The 20,345-nt window shown below is 36.6% G+C and overlaps 1 protein-coding gene across 1 annotated transcript in view; it reads left to right on the top strand.

The window, feature by feature from the left end:
* Positions 1-20,345, top strand: part of lmbrd1 (LMBR1 domain containing 1) — a 56,876-nt gene that overhangs the window by 2,391 nt on the left and 34,140 nt on the right. Inside the window, exons 3-6 of the mRNA XM_022763722.1 lie at positions 679-742; positions 11,962-12,059; positions 13,619-13,686; positions 16,814-16,902. Coding sequence (XP_022619443.1) covers positions 679-742; positions 11,962-12,059; positions 13,619-13,686; positions 16,814-16,902 — 319 coding nt within the window. The remainder of the gene's footprint in view (positions 1-678; positions 743-11,961; positions 12,060-13,618; positions 13,687-16,813; positions 16,903-20,345) is intronic.

Genomic DNA, 20,345 nt, shown 5'->3' with positions numbered 1-20,345 from the left:
ATCATTTGAGCTTTTCTCAGTGCAGTGAGAATCCCTGACACTTCAGAGACAGAAATTACACAAACATTCTCCTTTTAGACTGTTGCTCTTCAAAAACAATTACTGGTTTTTGATATTTTTGCAGATTTTCACAGTTTTTTTTTCCAATTAGAGAGTTCATGCTTTAAGTAAAATGCAGAAAATGCAATGATAGACAATTTCCCACACCTGTGCTACACATGAATAAAAATTGATTTAGGCGAAGGTCTGACTGCTATGAGTTGCCCCCCCCCCCCCCCATTGCTGTAGGTTTTGCATTATTCTCTATTTATGTCTGAATTCAGTTTGTGAACCTAGCTAAACAAAGGTGTCAGATCCCACATTTTTGCTAGTTTGGCATGACCTACCCATTCTCAGGGTCTTGGGCTCATTCATTAACATGTATTGTGGTTTTTGTTTCCATCCTTTTCTTGAAAAGTTAAAAGAAAAGATTATGGTAAACAAATAAATCATTGAATTAATACAGTAACCAGAAAATAAACTTCTCCCTCTGTGTTGGTTTTAATTATTACACTATACTTTATACTCATCATTGTTTTTTCAATGGGTTTCTCGTTGATTGTTATATTTTCATCATTTCCTTTACTGTTGAACTTAATTCCAATTTTAACCATAAACTTTTCCCTTGTTAACTTCCAGGAATGGGCAGCAAACAATGAGACAAGAGGGCAAATTGAAGACACTGTTCTGTATGGATATTACAGTAAGTATTCTTCATTCTTTTAATATCTGTCTATGTAGGTGCACATGAAAAAAGTTAAGTGAATATTTTTGAACAAAAGTCTAAACTAGAGAGGATTCTTTACTGCTGAACTTTGGAGAAATTAATATATCTATCTCTGGATTAATCCTTGTATTTGAATATTTTTATGGTGTTTATCTGTTTTGTGATTGCCTGTGTGCAACGTCATTCTCCTATGATTTTAACTCAATCTCCTCTTTCATATTATAGTAGTTCCAGTGCAATTTTAGTGACATCTGGGGTCTAACTCACTCACTTAGTGAGTTAGCAGGCTAACTTTTGGATTTACACTGGTTCTTTGTTTTCCACAGTGGTGACTCCTTTTCACACAGGGTACATGTGTAGTAATTTGCACATCTTACCTGTTCTGGAGCAATTTCATTCAGACTGTCATTTTAAGATATATTAAGATGTTTAAGATAGCCTATATTAAAAGCCCATACAATAGTTCACTGATTCTACAACATATTGTAGCCCTTTTTCTTCTTTTTTTTTTTAATACATTTTACTTTCAAATCTTGATTTAAACAAAAACATGGCATTCAGTTGAATGACACTAATTATACGAGGAACTGGAAATGGGCAGTGCTGTTGAAGTAATAGATAGTGAAAAGTCCTTTTCACAGGGTAATGTTAATGGATGGGTAGAGCAATTTGCTTTCCATGATGATGCAGTGTTACAGAAATATCCAAGATTTACATTGCTTCCTGGCAAAATGCCCACAGTGACCATTAAAATGAATAAAATCTGTTTAAAAAGCAGGCAGTTTACATCAGTCAACTATAGCTGTCAATAAAAAAATCAAATTTATTGTAGCATATGAAGTATGCTGAAATGTTTTTCATTTCATGTCCAAAACTGACTTTTACAGTAGATTGAGCACATACAGTATACCTATCACTATTTTACTGGTGAACACAAGGTGAACTGTTTTCATGACTGTCATATGACAACACAATTTAGTATAATTACCCACTGTGTCTTAATGATGGACAGTGATGATCATATTCACTCATGTTTTCACGCTATTTGAAGTTTACCAAAATGTATTTCTCATTGAATGTGCAGATGCTTATAATTCCTTCTTCATGGTTCATGTTTACATACTGTTACTTTGCACTTATTTTATAATTTATAATTTTAGTATTATTTAGTATTTTCTAAAGGTATATATTTGTATCATTTAAATGCGTTTTTATGTTCATAACATATTTTCTTTGTTGCACTTCACTATCTATGGTTCTGTAATAGCTTAATTTCCCCATTGGTACCAATAATTTCATCATATATTAAATATGCTGCTTCACATGTATTAATGTTGCATGTGATTGGCTATTTTTTACAAACTGTTCCTCCATGTGAAGACAGTCAGGACATGAAAATCCGATGCTTACAGAATAAGTTGATAATCATGTTTATGAGACTTTTTTCTCAGGATTACTAAAGGGGTTGTGAAAACAGGTATCAGAAAAATACCCATTCATTATAGGTGATTGTTTTGGTGAGGTCAGTGTCAGTCAGAAAATATTTAAGTGATTGTAGAAGTGTATATATCTATATATGTGTGTGTGTAAAATCTACTAAAATATTCCCAACATTTTGTTCAAAATAATGAACAGTCTTAGACAAATGTATATATTTTTGGCATTCAGTGTTTCTCACCAAGATGTGTAACTCGTATCCTTAAAAGCCCCACATGCCCATGGTCCACCTACACATGTAATTTACTTTCACTTTGCCTTAGAAGACATTTTCTGCAGATTTTGTGATAACCACCCCTAATAGTTTTTTCATTACACCCTTATCATATTTCTTGGTTCATGAAGTTTGGTTACCTCCTGTAAGACCTGTATAGCTCAGCCTAACTTCAACCTGACTAGAGGTCTAACTAGTCAGAATAAGTGATCACACCTCTGTGAGAGCACTGAGCATAGCAGACATGTTGGTTGCACGCAGTCTCCACAAGATGGAGCTTTCCGGTCTTTGTCAGACCAGTTCTACGCATGTGAACCTGCGCCCAAAATAGAATAGGAGATGTACAAATGTAAACTTGTTGATGTCGCCATCTACAGCCAAGTAAGGTAATAGCTGTTGCAATTTTGGCACTTGTGCCACCTACAGGTCATTGAGTGTCACAGCAGATTTTACAGTTCACTCTTTCATCACCAGTTAAGGTATATGATAAATAAAAATGAGATGTACCAACAGTCCAGATTGTGGCAGTAAAAAAAATGAAGCTACAGTATTACTTTCCAAGACAATGGCTACCCAAAACTGTGCTTAAACTTTCATCAAGCTAGCCTTCACTTATTTCACTTGTTGTAATTGTCGCATTTAGCTTGCATTAAATGAAATTATAGTATTTTACTAGAACTGACATTTTGTTTTTGGCTTGTTGCATACTGTGTTGTATCATTAGTGTGTTTGTCAAACATTCAGTCAGACATCTTGGGCTTATCTTGCCCAATTCTCTTGCTAGGAAGGAGGGCAGGTCCAGTCCCCATGGATCGCTTCCTAATTCCAGTATTTGTGCGTGGTTGCAATTCATGGGGACAGTATCCAGGCTATTTGGCTGATAAATTCCTAACTCAAAGCTATTAGTGCCACTGAAATTTCTTCATGATTGTCATATTAAAGGATAACACACGTTTGTTGTCTTTGATGATAGCAAATTCAGTCATGCCAAAGACACTAGATCATAAGTTGTCTAACAGATGCTGGCTTAAAGTGCCTGTCAGCAACACTGTTACGTACCGTCTGTTCCGAAATGCCAAATGCAAGGAAGACAAGCTGTCTCTTTGCCCAGACAGCCCAATCAAAGAAACCACTTCCACTGGTATAATGACATCAGAAAATCGGCTTTCACAGGACATGAACACAGCACGTGAGTCCAGCATTCAGGAAGCCACAGTATATTGTCCCTTGGACACACAAATATGATTTCATACACAAAATTGATTTCTCTGTTAGTATCTATAGTTTGGATTAGACATCCCCTTAAATGGAAACTTTGCTTTATAGAGACTTAAAAAATGAATAATTCAGTAGGCTTAGTTTTTAAACCTGGGCCATGTCCTCTCAGTAATTTAATTCATTTAATGGCCTAACTGCTGAGAAACCATGTTCTTGGTGCAATAGTTACACTCAAGAAATTTGTTACACATCGAAGGAAAAGCTCATATAGTTGGTTTAGTAACTGCTTTAGTAAGTATATCTCTTATCTTAGAAAGCTTGAGAGTACATCTTAAGCCACAATCTCTATAATTGTTTTGAACGGTTGCTGAAGTTGGTGTTTCATGCATCACTTCATATTGTGGTCCCCATGTCTTTTTATAGACTTATTCCACATAAATACTTTTATTTTATATTGTATGTTAAGTAGGCATTATTGTCCAAATATAGTTTGATCATGCCATTCACAACACAAATTCAACATTTTTTTCACATAGATTTTCTTATCTATTTTCTTAGCTGAAAATTCTTAGACATATCAGGAGTATGCATTCTAGTAGCTAGGAGAGAGAAGCCTGAAAGAGTTAACTACTTGCCTCAAGCATGTATACTTGTGATCACAGCTCTGGGAGTGTGTGGTGCCGAATGAGCTACTTGCAAATTTGTTGTGCTTGTAACCTTTGGCTGTTGATAAGGAAGGTTGAGTGCTTGTAAAACTGCTTAAAATACAAAAATCTGAGCTTTGCGGTTTTGATTGATATTGTGCTCAGTCCCTCAGAGCATATTTTTGGAATCAAGTTATATTGCCTTTCAGATATTGCAAATGCATTCCAAACCTAGAGGTGCCAAATATTGACCCATCACTTATTTTGACATGTTCCTTAGCTCATTGCATTTGTTATGATAAAATTTGAAGCTGTTTCCTGCTGTACCAAAATTAATTTGACTATAGGTGTTGCACTCATATTTTGTGAGATTGTCACATATTGGCTGTGACTCCAGGCAGTGGCACAGGCCATTTAAGGTTCTCTACAATTGTTTTTCTAAAAAGTCAGATTGGATTTATGATGTATTTCTATGTGACTACACAATCCCTGCAGTGAATAGATGTTTGTGAAGATGACTGTATAAGAAGGCTGGGTGCTGACGCTGAGAAAAGTCATACAAAGTCATACTTTGTTGAAGGCTTCATTAATTGACTAAATATGAAAATATGATAAATCTAATTTTGGCTGCACAGTCCATTATACAACTGTGTTCTTGTTGTTTATTTAAAACTAGAGAGACTATTTCCTGTCTTTTTTTAAGGGGCATCACTTTATTATTTGCCAGTAGGTGGAGACCAAGCTCCATGTGTGTTTTATGCACAGCTTTCTTCCAAATCTAACCTTTAAGTTGAATTTTTCTTTAAGGCCATATTTGACAGCACTGTCCATTTGTCTCTTCACAAATGGAATAATTACTGGGTTGACATAGATGTTTCCCATTTCTTCCAGTGGAACATGTTTTTCTCCAAGGTAGATTGATTTGTATTCAGTGGTGATCACAGTTAATAAGCACGTGTATGTCAAGTGATTTTTAAGAACTGTGCATTATTTAGTTGAAATCACTTAATGGTGTCCCATAGCTGTCATTTGGTGAATTTCTGTCAGTTACTGGTTCAGAAATGTGCAGATTTTTCTTTAGACACACATGTTTAATCAAACCTGTAGTTGACATTGTGACCATTTCTGCGGCAGCTTTGAATCCACTTTTCTGCCGTATAATTACCCTGTGGAGGTTTACAAGCAGAGTGTTGTCATTGTGGGGAAATTATGGTGGGGTAATTATAATATAGCACCCATTGTTATTTTAATGTAGTGTTTACTTTTTAACCAGGGTTGTATTTTCCTTTTTTTTGGAATCCACACAATTATACAGAATCATTGGTAGCGCATGAGGTCATATTTATAGGTTATTTATTTTACACTCTTTTGCTCATTAAACTGCATTTGCGCTTATGTTAAAGGACTGTCAGGGGTGTGAAATCTCACTGTGGCTAAGAATCTTTTTCCTATGATGGCTGCATTCACAGTAACATCATAAGTAGGTCAAGTAAATGCATTTCAACTATGTTACATCTCAGACAGATATAAGCATGCAGTTATAAGTGTATGACTATAGTTTTCTGCATTACAAAGTGTTTTGCGTCTGACCAAAGATCTGACACCCATTGACGAAAAAGATAATAGTTATATCAGAATGCGCCTCTACTGCAAAAAAACTGAAAGGGAAAATAGTTTGTCAACGTGTGTGAAATGTTACTTATTGTCTATTGAGAATAAATCCTGCTGTTGTTCACAAATTCTACAGTATAATATGAGATAAAATGTACCTTCAATTTGACAAGGAGGATGAACATCTGTAACTGAAACACCCACTAACTTTAAATCCCAAATAGATTTTTGTGATCTTTGATGAACCCTAAGTTTGAAAGCCTAGCCTTTCAATCGCCAGCCTCTGTCCATTTATACATTTCCTTGGACTGCTCAGTAATTCAAAGCAGTGGTGCATAAGACCCTTAAGCAACAGGGCAAAATACCCCTGGGCCCTTTAAATAAATCATCGGCTTTCTCTCTGCCTTTTTTTTAATGCCATTTGTAGAAGAGCAGCTAGAGAGGATGCAACCCTCTTGTAAATACACTGCAAGAACTTTCTTTTTGTCTGTGATTCTTATCCACCTACATGGGCTGACAAAATTTTAGTGGAGAGTTGTAACCTAGTACTTCCTTTAAAAGCATTCAGAAAACAAGGACATATCAGTTTTATTTTGGAGGGCTACTTCGTGTGCTACAGAGGGGCCTTCTTAGTGAAGAAGTAAAGCGTGATAACAAACTGAAGGCAGTTTCTCTATCTTGAAATATTCAAAACAGGGATTCAGACATTTAGTCCATGGACAGCTTGAAGTTACTTTTTAATGATATAAGTCTTGCAGACACTAGTCTGTCTGCATGCAATATTCTTACCTTGCAGTGACCAATTCTTCAAATCAAAACACTTACATATAGCACCTCATTAATAAGTAACAGCGCTGTCCCAACAAATAGTCCATGTGAACTAAGAAGTTAAGTGTGATTTGTTTTGACACAATATTGATAATGTCTTGAATGATGAGAGCAATAATCCCACCAAATTTCATGAACATCCAACCAACTTTACCCTAACATGGTCCTCTGTTTGGGGGTGCTATGGCCAGTTTGCCACATCCTAGCCCCATCATTACATAACTTTGACATTTTTAGCAGTCCTTGCATGTATCACTTTTCATGGATTGTTAAGCTTTCAAGCATTTTCATGAGTTTTCCAGCCTCCTAAACCCAAACACAAAAACAATAGCTTCCTTGCACCTTTGGTGCTGGGGACTGTTCTGACCCTGGCACCCTTGGTGCTTGGGCCCTAAAAATATGACAACAAACTGTTTCACTTTGTAACAGTCCATTGTAAAGCAACTGGCAACAAACTAGAAAATTCTACATCCAGAATTAGCATCTGCAACACAACATAGGTTATGCTCATATTACATATAAATTTGATGTTCTATTTTTAAGTAATATGTTTAATAAGAAACACAGTGTGATATAATAGTTATGCTATTTAATGTTTCCAGAGTCAGCTGCCAGGTAGAACCAGCTTCCTTTTTTCCCCACTATGGGTTACATCTGGACAGCGTTGAGCTGTCCAAATGTTTGTGTTATTACTGTTATACATGACTTTGCCATGACAGAGATTATGCCTAGGCTCTCACTGTGTGAAAGTTTCAGCCCTGCACTTTCATGGTTGTATACTTATTGTAAACATTTTTGGAGTCAATAAAGCAATTTTAAAATGATCACATTAAAAAATTATTACTTGGATTAAATAAATTTTTCTTGTATCTTATTATACCTCTCTTTGACCTCAAAGCTAAAAACAAAACTTGAAGAATGACCAAAACAAACTCAGCAATGAGCCTTGATACTCCATCAGTTATTTTATCTTACATGTTAGCAAACATCTGTTTATTCACACATCCAGCAGAAACAGAAAAACATAGCCATCAAATCAGAGTCCTTCATGCTGTCAAATCTAAGTCAAATGTTCGCAATTGTTTTATCCCAGGGTTGCCTGCCCTAAAAATGGTACCTCCCTTGATGTTTACAGGAAATGAGAGTGCAAGTTCACAGTGTCATACCTTTCAGCAAGTGTTTGTACAGACAGATATTTTCATCAGTCTCTGGAGTCCTTTGTCACAGACAATGAGAAATCTCCCCTGGCATTTAATTTTCACATAATGTGTAATACATTTTGTCCATCTGCAAGGGACCAGAGTCCAGGTGCTAATGCCCCTGTGGAGAGCCACAGTAAGGTGAGGACAAGGGTCTAATGTTTCTCATCAAGCATTACATTGTGCTGGGAATGGAAATACTGGTACTGCTCTGAATGATAATTGATGAGTGATAATAGATAATTGTTGTAAATTGGCACAGGTATTTAGTAAAACATAAAGAGGTAAATAACTATTGCTTGTGTCATCACAGTTTGCAAGCTGCCAAACACTTGTTAGACTGTGGACCATTATAGCTACATGTACTTCTGCCAATCCTCCAAAAAATATGTTTCTTTTATTTTAAATTTTTTGCTTCTCCCATGAGTACATTTGAGTATATACTATGTAAAGGGTTCAGGAAGGACATTTAATTATTTAGTCTGCTGCTCTCTGTCAGGGGGATAAATGTGTTAAACTTTTATTCTTGGTGAGGCATTCTTCCCAGTAGAAGATCTGCTTAGAGAGTAATTGATGATACATGGTAATGCAGTATGACCTATTCTCTCAGTATGTTAATATTCATGGTGTTATGATTAATTTTACCCATTGCTTTAACCCACAAGCATATGCCAGAGGCTGCATACTGTGCATGGCTTGCATTTATTGGCTCCTGGCATCATCCTAAACTTAGTTTGTCTGGCTGTAAATGAGTGTAAATGGATACCTTAGCGGAGCAATGAGCATGTGTTTATTGAAAGTAATGCCCTGTCACAATCACAGCTGGCAAAAAGGAAATCACTATAACAGTGACATCCATTTGTCTGCTGCAGAAAGAGCATTTTGTGAATTATAGTCCATTTTAGAAGGAGGCATGTTTGTAATTACTTGAGGCCATACATTCTTTACTGATAAGGAACAGTTGTTTTCCACATGTACAGTAAAGGCTGAAGTGTGACACTGATGTTTTAGATCAAATGGCTATCAGGTGCAAGTGTGACCATAAGGGCACTTTGTAGGGCTTGTATGTAGTTGTTGTTTCTTATTTATAGGCCTGAATCTCTATTTTCCATTAATGGTTTAATTCTATTTTTCATTTGTTTTGAAATTTGGTGACTTTAAATCAAGGCTTAACTAAGCACTACTGCTTTGTAAAGCTTCTATTCAATATTTGGGGAAAAAAAAGTGAAATTGATGTGGTCATGGTAAGCTGTTTGTCGTCCTGCACATTTATTTTTAGTTGGCATCACAATATGACTTGTGCTAATGATTCACATTATCACCTGAAGGAGGCATTGAGCTATGTTTTGGTGATCACATCTTCATGGCATGCTTTTATTTGAGTTATTTTGGAGTTGTCTGGCTTTCTCCACCAACATCCATTTGCTGCTGAAAGAAAAGCCCATAGCCTGAAATAGCATCTCTCTATTTAAGTGTTTTTGCCTCACCTCCATTCTATGAATTCCTAATGCGTTTAGTGTTGGTCTTTTCGCTGAAAAGCTGCTTGTACAGGAAGAACCAAACAAACAAAAAAGACTTGGATGAGAGAATAGCGAGTTCTTTCACCAAGGACAGATGTATTGCATCCACTTCATACAGAAGGTCACCGGCTTTAGTGAATGAAAATATTTTCTGATGCAGATTGTTTTTCCTATTGGAATGGGCAACATTAAAATGGAACTGATCATTACCTGCACTGTGAGTTTTACCCAAAGCAATGTTAAATATACCAACAGCAGAAGACTAAGGTGTTCAAATACAAAATGCACCTCTAATTGAAACTATTGTTTAGTGCTCTGGGTGACAATCTGAAAAGACAGCACTGTTTTTAGTTTACTCAGAACACGCCCAGTGGTGTTATTCACAGGCTTTTACATGTAGCACTGTTAATAGAGAGGGCACCTGTATAAATGAATTGTTGCTTTAACTGTTAACAGTTGTTATAGTGTGGTTTTGGTCCACTTATAATCCAAAGATGAAGTACAATATATTTAACCTATAAATAAAAGGAAGTCTTGTCAACAATGATCAGACACCATTTTAAACCCATTGGTTAACATTGCAAAAAATTAATATATAACTTTTTGGTTGATAACACATACATGCCAAATTAAAGAGAACAAACTACTAAACTCCAGCTTTCTTTTCTTTTTCCAGTTTTTGATGAGTTTTCTGAGGAAACTCCATTGATGCTGCTGCTAAATATAAGCGTTCATCATTTGCAGGGAACGTTTCTGGTTAGATAATGACACACATATACACTATAGTCCTATACACTATTGTTGTGCATACACTGTATCTCTTGGTCTTTGAAAGAAAACGAGACCAGGGAAGTCTGTGAAATGTTAACGATTAGTGAGCTCTTACTCAGTGTGATGTGTGCATGCGTCGTTACTATTACAAATAAATTGAATGGCTGTTAAAAAAAAAGTATCATATAAGGTTAGGGTTGAGTATTGTGTAGTATGTTTTTAGAATATGAAAATCCTAAATATTACAACCTCAATAAAATGGGAAGATAATTTTTTTTCTTCTATCACATAAGACCTTCGTAAGAGGGATACAGTACTTTGCTTAACAAACCAATTCAGTGACTTTTAAATTCATAGAGCTGTGCAAAGTGAGACTTGATTGCTTAATGGACCTCTCATGCACGTCATTGTTCAAAACATGACATTCATAACTGCCTGCTGGGCTCAAATGCCTACTGTACATTTCCTAACTCTGATGGACCGACCCCCAAGCTTTCTTAGGAATCATTTCTTTAAAATGTGTACTGAAGTTGCTCCCCTCCACAAGCCCGCGAGCATGCTTTTAACAGGAATTATTGGTTTAAAATGATTAAAAACATTCCTCCTTGAAATCATTACTCCGAGGCCCCATATGAGGAAAGAGGAGTTATCTGAGCACAGGAGAGGAATTTCAGTAGGAAAGTGAGCAGAGAGCGCAATTAAAACCAATAAGCACAAAAAAGAAAGCATTTTCCATTGATGGAAGGATTAACCTCTGATGAAATCCTGCCATATCATGGGACCTCATTGATGCTCAGCAGTTATTTTTCATTTGAGATGTGGTTGTATTTTGTTGATACCTTTTTTAATGCCTCCGCCGGCGACAGCCATGGCCCGTGGCATTTTTTCTGGGCTGTCTGTCTGTCCACCCATTCTTGTGAATGCGATTGAGGAAATTTCTGAGGTGGTAATTGTAGTTTTTTGCTTTGCCCTTGGGCCAATTTTTCAGTTGCACTTTAATGTAACATAAGCCCCATATGTTTATATATATTTATTTACTTACAGTCAAATTACAAGACAACCAGAGATGCTATGCAGTATGTTGTCAGGCGACAAATTGGAAAAATATCCTGAATTTTAATAAATTTTATTTTGAAGGAGGGAAAATGACAAATTTTGGGTGTACTATTACAGATTTTTATTCATGAATGTCAGAGTGTAAGTTATGTTTCATGGTGGTATCATTGTTTCTTGATAATTTGATAAGAGATCCCTGCCCTAGATTTGCCATTAGAGTTTTTAAGGAATGGGGTCATGTCGTCTCAGAAATTTTTTGGGTTCATACTATCTGTCACTGCTAAATGAATTATAATTGAGGTGATGTAAAAACAGTTTTCTTGAAATGGCATTCAGAAAGCCAACAGCTGGCTGGCATATTTGTATTTTCATAACTACTGTTTTTCATAAATGAATGGTTTGGAGGTCTGCTTAAGACATACAGAAAGTAACATAAGTTGCAAATCTGAATTTAAAACATTATATTTGTACTATGAACTGTACTGCACTTTGCACAAATGCACTGCAATATTTTATCATTTTATTTCTTGATAGAGGGCGCCACAGTGTATGCTGGGATGATCATGTTTATCAATATTAGGCACAAAAAGATAGTTGACTAATGCATGGATTTCATTGCTTTTTTGTATCCATATAGCACTCTACTCCATCATTCTATTCTGTGTCTTCCTATGGATCCCCTTCGTTTATTTCTACTATGAAGAAAGAGATGACGACAATGGGAACAAATGCTCGGTAAGAATGCACCTTTCTTCTACATACAGCACTGTAGCCAGCGTAGATGCAGTGCTGAGGAATTCAAATTTCATACAGGTGATTCAGGGCGGCTGACCAATATGCTAATGCAGAAATTGCCTGAAGTCATTTCAGATGAACCTCCAAGCCTTCTGGAGGCAACATGAACCCATTTGTTTACACATTTTAACATTTTACATGACCAACAATAAAAGCAAATATCCAGCCTTTCATTTTTATGTACCTGAATCTTTTTCCTCAGCTTCTTTGTGCACTGCACCAATCTTCACAGTACGCCATTTCAATTCAGGTTTTATCAGTACAATGCATTATAGATTATTTGTTTCTTTCATAAATGTTTTTGTCTTGATGCTTTAATGTTTTGTCAGTGTGTTGTGCCCTGGTTCTGAAAAAATTACATACATTTTCACCTATATAATGAAAAATAAAATACACTTAAAACTTCAAACAGAAAAAAAATCTAATTTCCTGAAAAACTGAAACTAATTAATCAATATTCTCTTTATATTAGGTAAAAACTATCACTATCTATGCTTTAATGCTGTTTGTCCATTCAGCTGTACCTATTTATGTAGATTTTTTTGATAATAGCAGCTGACTGATCTGTCAAGCCCTACTGTTGACTTGTTTTACTGCGTCTTATGCAGTTATGAACTTGCAGTGCTTGTTCTCAAAATCCATTTACCGGTTGTAAAAGATATCATGTAGATTTTTCGACCGCTTGCGGTGCTCTTGAGTGAATTGTTGTATTCCTGTATTCTGCCGTCATGCACTAACAGGACACACATGCTCACCATGATCACAAAGGTGACATTTCTGCTGACTGCGGAGGGCAGCAAGTAATGCCTATCGACAGGTTGTGGAGATAATGTACCGTAAAAATGAGAGGAGCATTGCTGTAAAAAAAAAAAAAAAAAAAAGTAGGTTTCAAGTCATTAAAAAAGGCTTAACAAATGTTTTATTAGATAGGATATGCATTTGACTTGTATTTAAGGCCTGGAATATACAGAAGATGATATCTAAAAAAAATATGAATTAGCTAGGCAAACTGAAAAATAGAAAAAAAGATCAGAATAAGTTAATATTTATATGACATTTTGTGTCAGAAAAAGTCACTCTGTCAAACCTTTGCACCACTGCATTCTTACTATAAATTATAATCTCCATATTCTCACCTGAAATTTTGCAAAATTTGAAATCCCTATCTTTAGAGGTGCTTTTAGTGAGTGATGTACCAAACACCAGCTATCACATAGTGCCTTTTCTCCCTTCCATGTGTCAGTTTTGAGCTGACAGAGGCACTTTCTCTCACAGACAGGGAGGTCTTTTGTACTGTTACTTTAAAAGCACCTTGAATAGCACTGGGAGTGACATGTTATCTCTGCTAGGTCAAACTGGATCTACACTGACTCTATATAGCTCTCACTCACCATAGTCCTTAGCTAAATAGAGTATGACCCCCTTCCCTCACTCACAATGAATAATAATTTTCACTTCATGGCCGTGATTGACCAGTTTAATTTTTTCTTTTATTACAGCAAGTGAAAAACGCTCTGAAGTACACAATTGGATTTGCCATTGTCTGCGTGGTTCTCCTATTAATTGGGTAAGTTGGAGACATGGATGGCCTCTTCTTCTGCTTCACTACACGATAGATAAGGGGGGTGTGGATGTATCATTGTAGTTAATAAGAGGACGGCCCCTTCAAACAGTTGCAGTGCCATTTGTCTGCCCATGTTAAGCCGTTCAAAAAAAAACTGTATATCCCTTACTAAATATAGACCTATAGTATCTTTTGATTTTGTATTAGATTTTTACATTAAATTTAAAAACAAGAGATTTCTAGATTTCTTGTATTTGGCCTATGTACAAAGTACATGTGGAGAGAATATTTTTTGTGTTTTTTGTGACATTCTACATCGTATCTACAAATCTACACTGATGCCCATTCTCAGCCATGTCCAGTTTATCCTGAAGTTTTATACTGAAGTTACTTGAAGTTTTATACTGAACACACAGGAGCTACTGTGTGTTCAGTAGCACCTGCACAACATAATAGATTTCCTTTGCAGCAATGACAGCAACACGTCTGCAGTTCAACCTATACGATTTAATGTGCTCTCTCAACCATTAAATGGTGAACTAGAGGAAGGCTTACCTGGTTTGGGAAAATAAAGGACACATGACAATACTTTGGAAGTTAGGCCTTTTTATAGACTGAAGCAATTTAGCCCTTCTTTTACCTCATGAACTGGGACTGCTGCTGCTTTGGTCTGGCAATTGTTGCTTTGATTTTCAACAACATGATGGCTTTTATCCCAGACTGCTTTTCTGATACTGAGAAACATAATGGCTTTTTTAGGTGACTGCTCACTCAGTAGGTCTGTGCTTGATGTCACTTGGCTTTTGTTTGTTGTTTTGTAGCCGGAAAGGTGTTTAACTCCTTAAATGGCCCCTGATCTTTTCGATTTTTTTTTTCCACTTGCGAATGCAGATAACTTATCTTAACAAGTCATTCAGTCACATATAAAATTTTTTAAGACTTATTTTTCGTATTAGTCCAAAGAAAATCGATTAGTGCTTTTAAAAAGTCCGGGTGATAGCTCCTCAATCTAGGCGCCACCCAAGAAAATTTCTTGCCACATTTACTGTAACACATTTACTGAGATTATGTGGCTACTTGTGCCAATTTCAAAATACTCTACATTTTATTTGAGAGCCAGTGAACGATGCCCATTTTTGTGGTGATGAGGGACCTTAAACTTGTGTGGAGCTTGACTGCAGTATTCTACACCAACTGGAGCCAGGACAAAAACAGGAAAACAAAGCTTGAACACTATTCAAGATAAACAGCCAAAAGCATGAATACCTCTTAATTTTCGCATGTTTCTGAGGATACCTTTTTAGAGTTAAGTTGGAGAAAGTAATGTCCTTCCTGCAGACACAGTTGTGTGGAGCTGGGAAAGGGTTAAGGTCACTTTGATGAAGTGCTTTTTTTCTTTAAAATGAAAAATTACACATAACATGACCGAAGGGAAGCACATGCACATGAAAAAGATTAAGTGCAAGTGTGGACCCCTGGGGACATCCACATGATACTGGGGCAGATGTGGCCTACTGAGGCCTGAATTTTGTTTTTTTGCATATGAGGCAAAGGGAAGTTGGAGATGGTGATCTGATGTCTTTCGCCTCCCCCCGGTGAAGTTTTTAAAAAAATTTTTGGACTAATTTTTTTTCTACCAGAATCCTGGTAGATCTGTAAAGCAGCATATTTCATTTGATTTTTTTTTAGACTCTAGACACTAAGAAGGTTTCTGGCCTTTTTATCTGTTATCTGCCAGGAAGGATTAATGATCAATGGAAAAGGATTTCATGAATGGAATGGAATCAAATTCTGCACCAGAATTGAGCATCCATACTGTTGACCCTTTCCATACATTTTCTTGCATAAAGACACACTGGTAGAAATGCTGTTGTGCTGACAAAAATGTTTTTAATTTTTCCTGCTGTTTAGATACAACTTTTATATTTATATATGCTATATATAAACCTTGGATGCGTGTTTCGACCGCAGGAACCAGGGTATAAATTTAGTTCCGGGTTAATTGATCTACCAATGTGAGGGATGAGTCTAAATGGCTAAATGTGAATTGGAGAACTGATTAATTTAATTAGGAGCTCACATGAAGTGAGGGAACTTATTAAAATAAACAAAACATTTTTAAGGAAATGCAGGTTTAAAGGTGAAAACATCTGTCTTATTGGTAGATGATCATATACTATACCTTTATGGGCACAAATATCAAAAGGTTTGTGCAAAGAACTTCTGAAGTCACTCAGCACTCATGAAAGTCGTGGTTGATAGTACTCAGTATGGAAGGATCTAAAATTTTAGAATTTATGGATTTTTTTTTTTTTCTTTTTGTTTATTTCTTTCCAAAATAAATTGAAAAGGATAGGAAGGGGTGCAGGGATTAGAAGACTGTCCATGGTGTTAAGAATAGCAATTAATGCAGTTTTGACGATGCAAGGTTGCAGATTTCAAGATCCTTTTTTTTTTTAAATATGATTTGCAAGATCTTCACAGTGAGCAAATATAATATGCACACACATAAATACCAATAATACATTAGACAAGAGAAATCTAAAATGAGAAAAAAATCATACAGTTTAAAGAAGGGGAAAATGCAGACAAGTGAAAAAACAGACATTTACCTTTGAGCTTAGACATGTTGTTGCTGGAGTGGAGAACACACTGTGAAAGCTCCTTTTCCTATTTCTGTCTGAACATTAAGCAGTAGAGGACATAAACGATCTCTGCAGTGGTATACAGATGTTAGACCAGAAGTTGTGAAAATTGAAGGTTTTTTCAAAATAATCTGTACTGTTATTGTTTTCCAACAGAAATAGCAGCAGTATATCTTTCTGTCTTCTTTCTGTATTTCTCTGTCCCTCTTGCCATCTTTCAGCAACAGCAATGACATTGGTAGTGTTTCACATTTTTCTGTGGTGAAATGAATAAACAGCATGATTTTTTTCCTTATTTTCCTTTATGTGCGGATTATGTGTGTGGGATGTAGAGAAAATGCATACAGCTTTTGCAGAAACCATGAAACTAAACAAACTAAAGACTGAAGACTTAAGCATATTGTGTACTGGGGACAGTGACAGCCTAGAAGTAACCTAATGCATTTTACCTTACTTCAACTGAATTATTGTTTCATTGCTTTCAGAGCCTTCGTTCCACTCGAGGCCCCACCTGGCCAGAATTCCACTCAGTGGGAGAAAGTACAATACCTTTTTGAGGAGCTTGGGAGTAGTCGTAAGTATAGCCTCCTTAGAAAATACTGTTACTTTCAACTTGGGTACTATTTTTATAGCTGTTGCCATGACTATCAGATTTTATTTTCTTCGTTTGTTTTTAATTTTATTTCATTCATTTCACCCTTCTCCCTCATTATTCATATACATAACTCCCTTGATTCATGGCCACACCTACTGCATATCCATGGCTGCATCCATTGCTCCTATCCATTTGTCACAGTGTATACTTTACTGCTCTCTATTATCATCTTTCTATTATTCAGCATTGATCAATGTAAAGTCTAATGGTCTGTTTAGGCAGAATGGGCAGCAAATTTTGGATGTGGTGTAACTGCAGGCAAAAGAAATTAGTCTCAAGATAGCACAAATTTAACGAAAAAAAATTACACTCATTCTGAATCTTTATGACACTACTTTACAAACATATAGAGGTTGGTAAATTCTGAAGTTTCTCCCTTTTTTGGTTCTTATAGAAGACCAGGTAGTGGAGGTTGGCATGCTTTGAATTACTGCAATGCTTCTTAGGGTTAAAGTGTTTTAAATGGACATAATTTACTCATGTTGGTGAGCCTAGATGCTGAATGATTAGTAGGGCAGATTATACTGTTTTAGCCATACAGGAACAAATTGGAATGCATCACAGTTGATGAGGCCCAAATTACAGTAATTGGCAACTAAATTTTTTGATTGTATAGTGATTTTAAAAACACAAACAACTTTGTAAATGGATATACAAGGTGAAATTTTCCCTTGGCACATCTTTACTCAGATGTAATGAATCTTGATTGAATCCACATCACAGTAATTTTTCTATGTATGTAAATACATGTATGATAATAGGGAAACCTGGTATATCATACCTTTATTTTATAAGTATTCATGTTGATTTGAATATATTTCAGCCTACATCTTCCGTGATTTGATTGATGATTATATTAATTTGATTGATTTGATTTAATTATATTGGGGCAATCTCATGACCACTCAACCCACCTCTGTATTGACATAAACGGCTTCCAGTTTATCTTAGAAACTCCTTTTTCATAACATGATATTCCCAGCCGTTACTGTCCACTCCTTTTCCAACTCTCTTTGTGGATTCACTCTTCGATTCACTTTTCCAGCAAGTCCTTGTTAAATAACTGAGTCACTGTATATATAAATGTTTCAGAATCAGTGACTTTATAGCCTAAAAATCAATGTAGCATGCAACAAGAAATTAAATTTCCCAGTTAAAATAATCTTTTATTGATTGTTCACTTCGTGATCCCAGCACTGTGAACATCCCCTCCTTGGACATCTTCACTTGTTGAATGGAGCATTGCCTGTGCCTGTGCTTATACTCATGCTAATGCAGAAACTTTGCCAAATATGGACTCCTAACAGTCCTCTGGCCTTTTGCCATCTGGGGATCACGGAGGAAGTTGAACCATCTGCCTCTCTTCACAATAGTGGACCCCTACATGCTCCCCCTAGCCTTCCTCCCTTGGCACAGGAGGAAATTGCTCGGCTGCTAAGGAGGAAATGTGAGGATCATCCCTTTTCTAATCCCCATGTCTTCTCTCTCCAGATGGGAGGTTAATTGTGTAAAGGAACAGCACTTTCGCCACATAACCCTGCTGACTGTTTTGCAGTGACTGTTCATTAAGTCCACTACATCTTTAATGGTTCCAACATTACATTTGTTACAATGCTCCGGTGATGCCAAGATCAGTAGCTGTTAATGTTGGTATTCAAGACCATACAGTACAATCTTGCCTCAAGGGGGAATGGAGTGAGTGGGAGTCCAGCGTTAACTAGGAAGAGCACTTCGGCAAAATTTCCAACACTTAACTTTTCCTGCCTATTCTTATTATCGGTGAGAAAAGAACAAAAAAACTCGTACTGACCCTGACATACACATACACACATATATCAACTCTTAACCATAGCAGTTATAGTAACTATTTCATACTTGTTCCGTTGTCTGACAACAGAGACAGAAAAACATATGAATGAGAACAACTTTATTGGAAGTTTGGCTGTATTGAAATACTGTGTGTGTGAGCACAGAGAGTAGGAGGGATGCAAACAGATAAAGGGCTGAAACCAGCTGACACTTGGTAGAATGCAAATACAACACGATAACATCATGAATATGCTAATTGGGGTATTGCGTCATTTATCGACATTTAGACCCTTTTCAGAACTGCCATTAACATGCGTCTCAAGTGATCCGATCACAATTGGACAGCTCCAAGTGCAGGTGTGAACGTACCCAAGACGCATTGAGGATGCATTTGAGATCCGATCACTCAGACCACATTTGGACGTGGTCTGCGTTACATATAGCCTCATTCTTTTAGCAGTGTGAACACAAATCCATCCTGAGCCACATTGAAGAACCGCCTACTCTACTGACCTCTTCTGCCACAGTCTAATTCGTCCTGCCACAGATTCATAATGAACCGAAAATATTTTACTATTTCAAATGGCTAAAGCCTTATTTCATTGTAGAGCTGTGCGCAGTGCAGTGATTTGCTCAGCCCATTGTTGCCCCTCTCCCTTTCTCTCTTTCTTTGTCTCTCTCGCTCTCTGTCACACACAAGCAAACAAACACAGTGACAACAGACCTGTCTGTCACAGACTGGCTAAAAACAACAACGCATATGTGTTTATTTGCATATAGAGCTGTGGAAATGAGATCCGATCACAAGTGGTCACTCGAGACACATGTGGAGATGCATTTTAATGCCCGGTGTGAACTGACGTACTTAGAGCTGTCCACTTGTGATTGGATCACTTGAAACGCACGTTAATGCCAGGTATGAACAGGGCCTTAGTGACTTTTCAAGCAGGCTTTTGCTACTTTCTATTGAAAGTAGTTGTTAACAGCAGTTCAGTGCTTTTCAGCTATGTCCTCAATTTTGCACATTGACCATACAAAGTTCAACCATACACTAGTTTTTGACCTAGTCTTGTTTTAATTCAATTAGACCATAGGGATTTTTTAGGTAACCCTTTCAGTACAGAGTACATTGTCAAAGTTGTTTTGCTAACTGAGCTAACTATAAAATAGCATGGGTAAAAATAGAGGCTATCATTTTTTTAAATTTATTTGAGGCCTCAGTTGACAGATTCATGGTGAGGGAGTAGGAGTGATGCTGTTGATCTCATCTTGATTGATCTTTTGACATTTTCTGCCGTCCCTCAAGTTTGCGATAGTGCTTTATCTATATTAGCATGGTGTCCCTCAACTGTGGGATTGAAGCCATGCTATGCCCAAAATACCTTCTTTAACACAAACTATTACCTGACCCCATTTCCCAAATTATCTGACTTTTTCAGTTTTACCCATGCAAAGGAAAAAACAACCATGATGGTCTCTGATAACGTTCCCATCTTTGCTATAAGCCCCTATATGCTGTATGCAGTTGTGCAGTATACTATATTGCACCCCTT

The sequence above is a fragment of the Seriola dumerili genome, unplaced genomic scaffold (assembly GCF_002260705.1).
Source record: "Seriola dumerili isolate Sdu_G_001 unplaced genomic scaffold, Sdu_1.0 BDQW01000024.1, whole genome shotgun sequence".
Taxonomy (NCBI): Eukaryota; Metazoa; Chordata; class Actinopteri; order Carangiformes; family Carangidae; genus Seriola; species Seriola dumerili.
The sequence above is the reverse complement of the archived record's forward strand: the minus strand, read 5'-3'. Positions and strand labels throughout refer to the sequence as shown.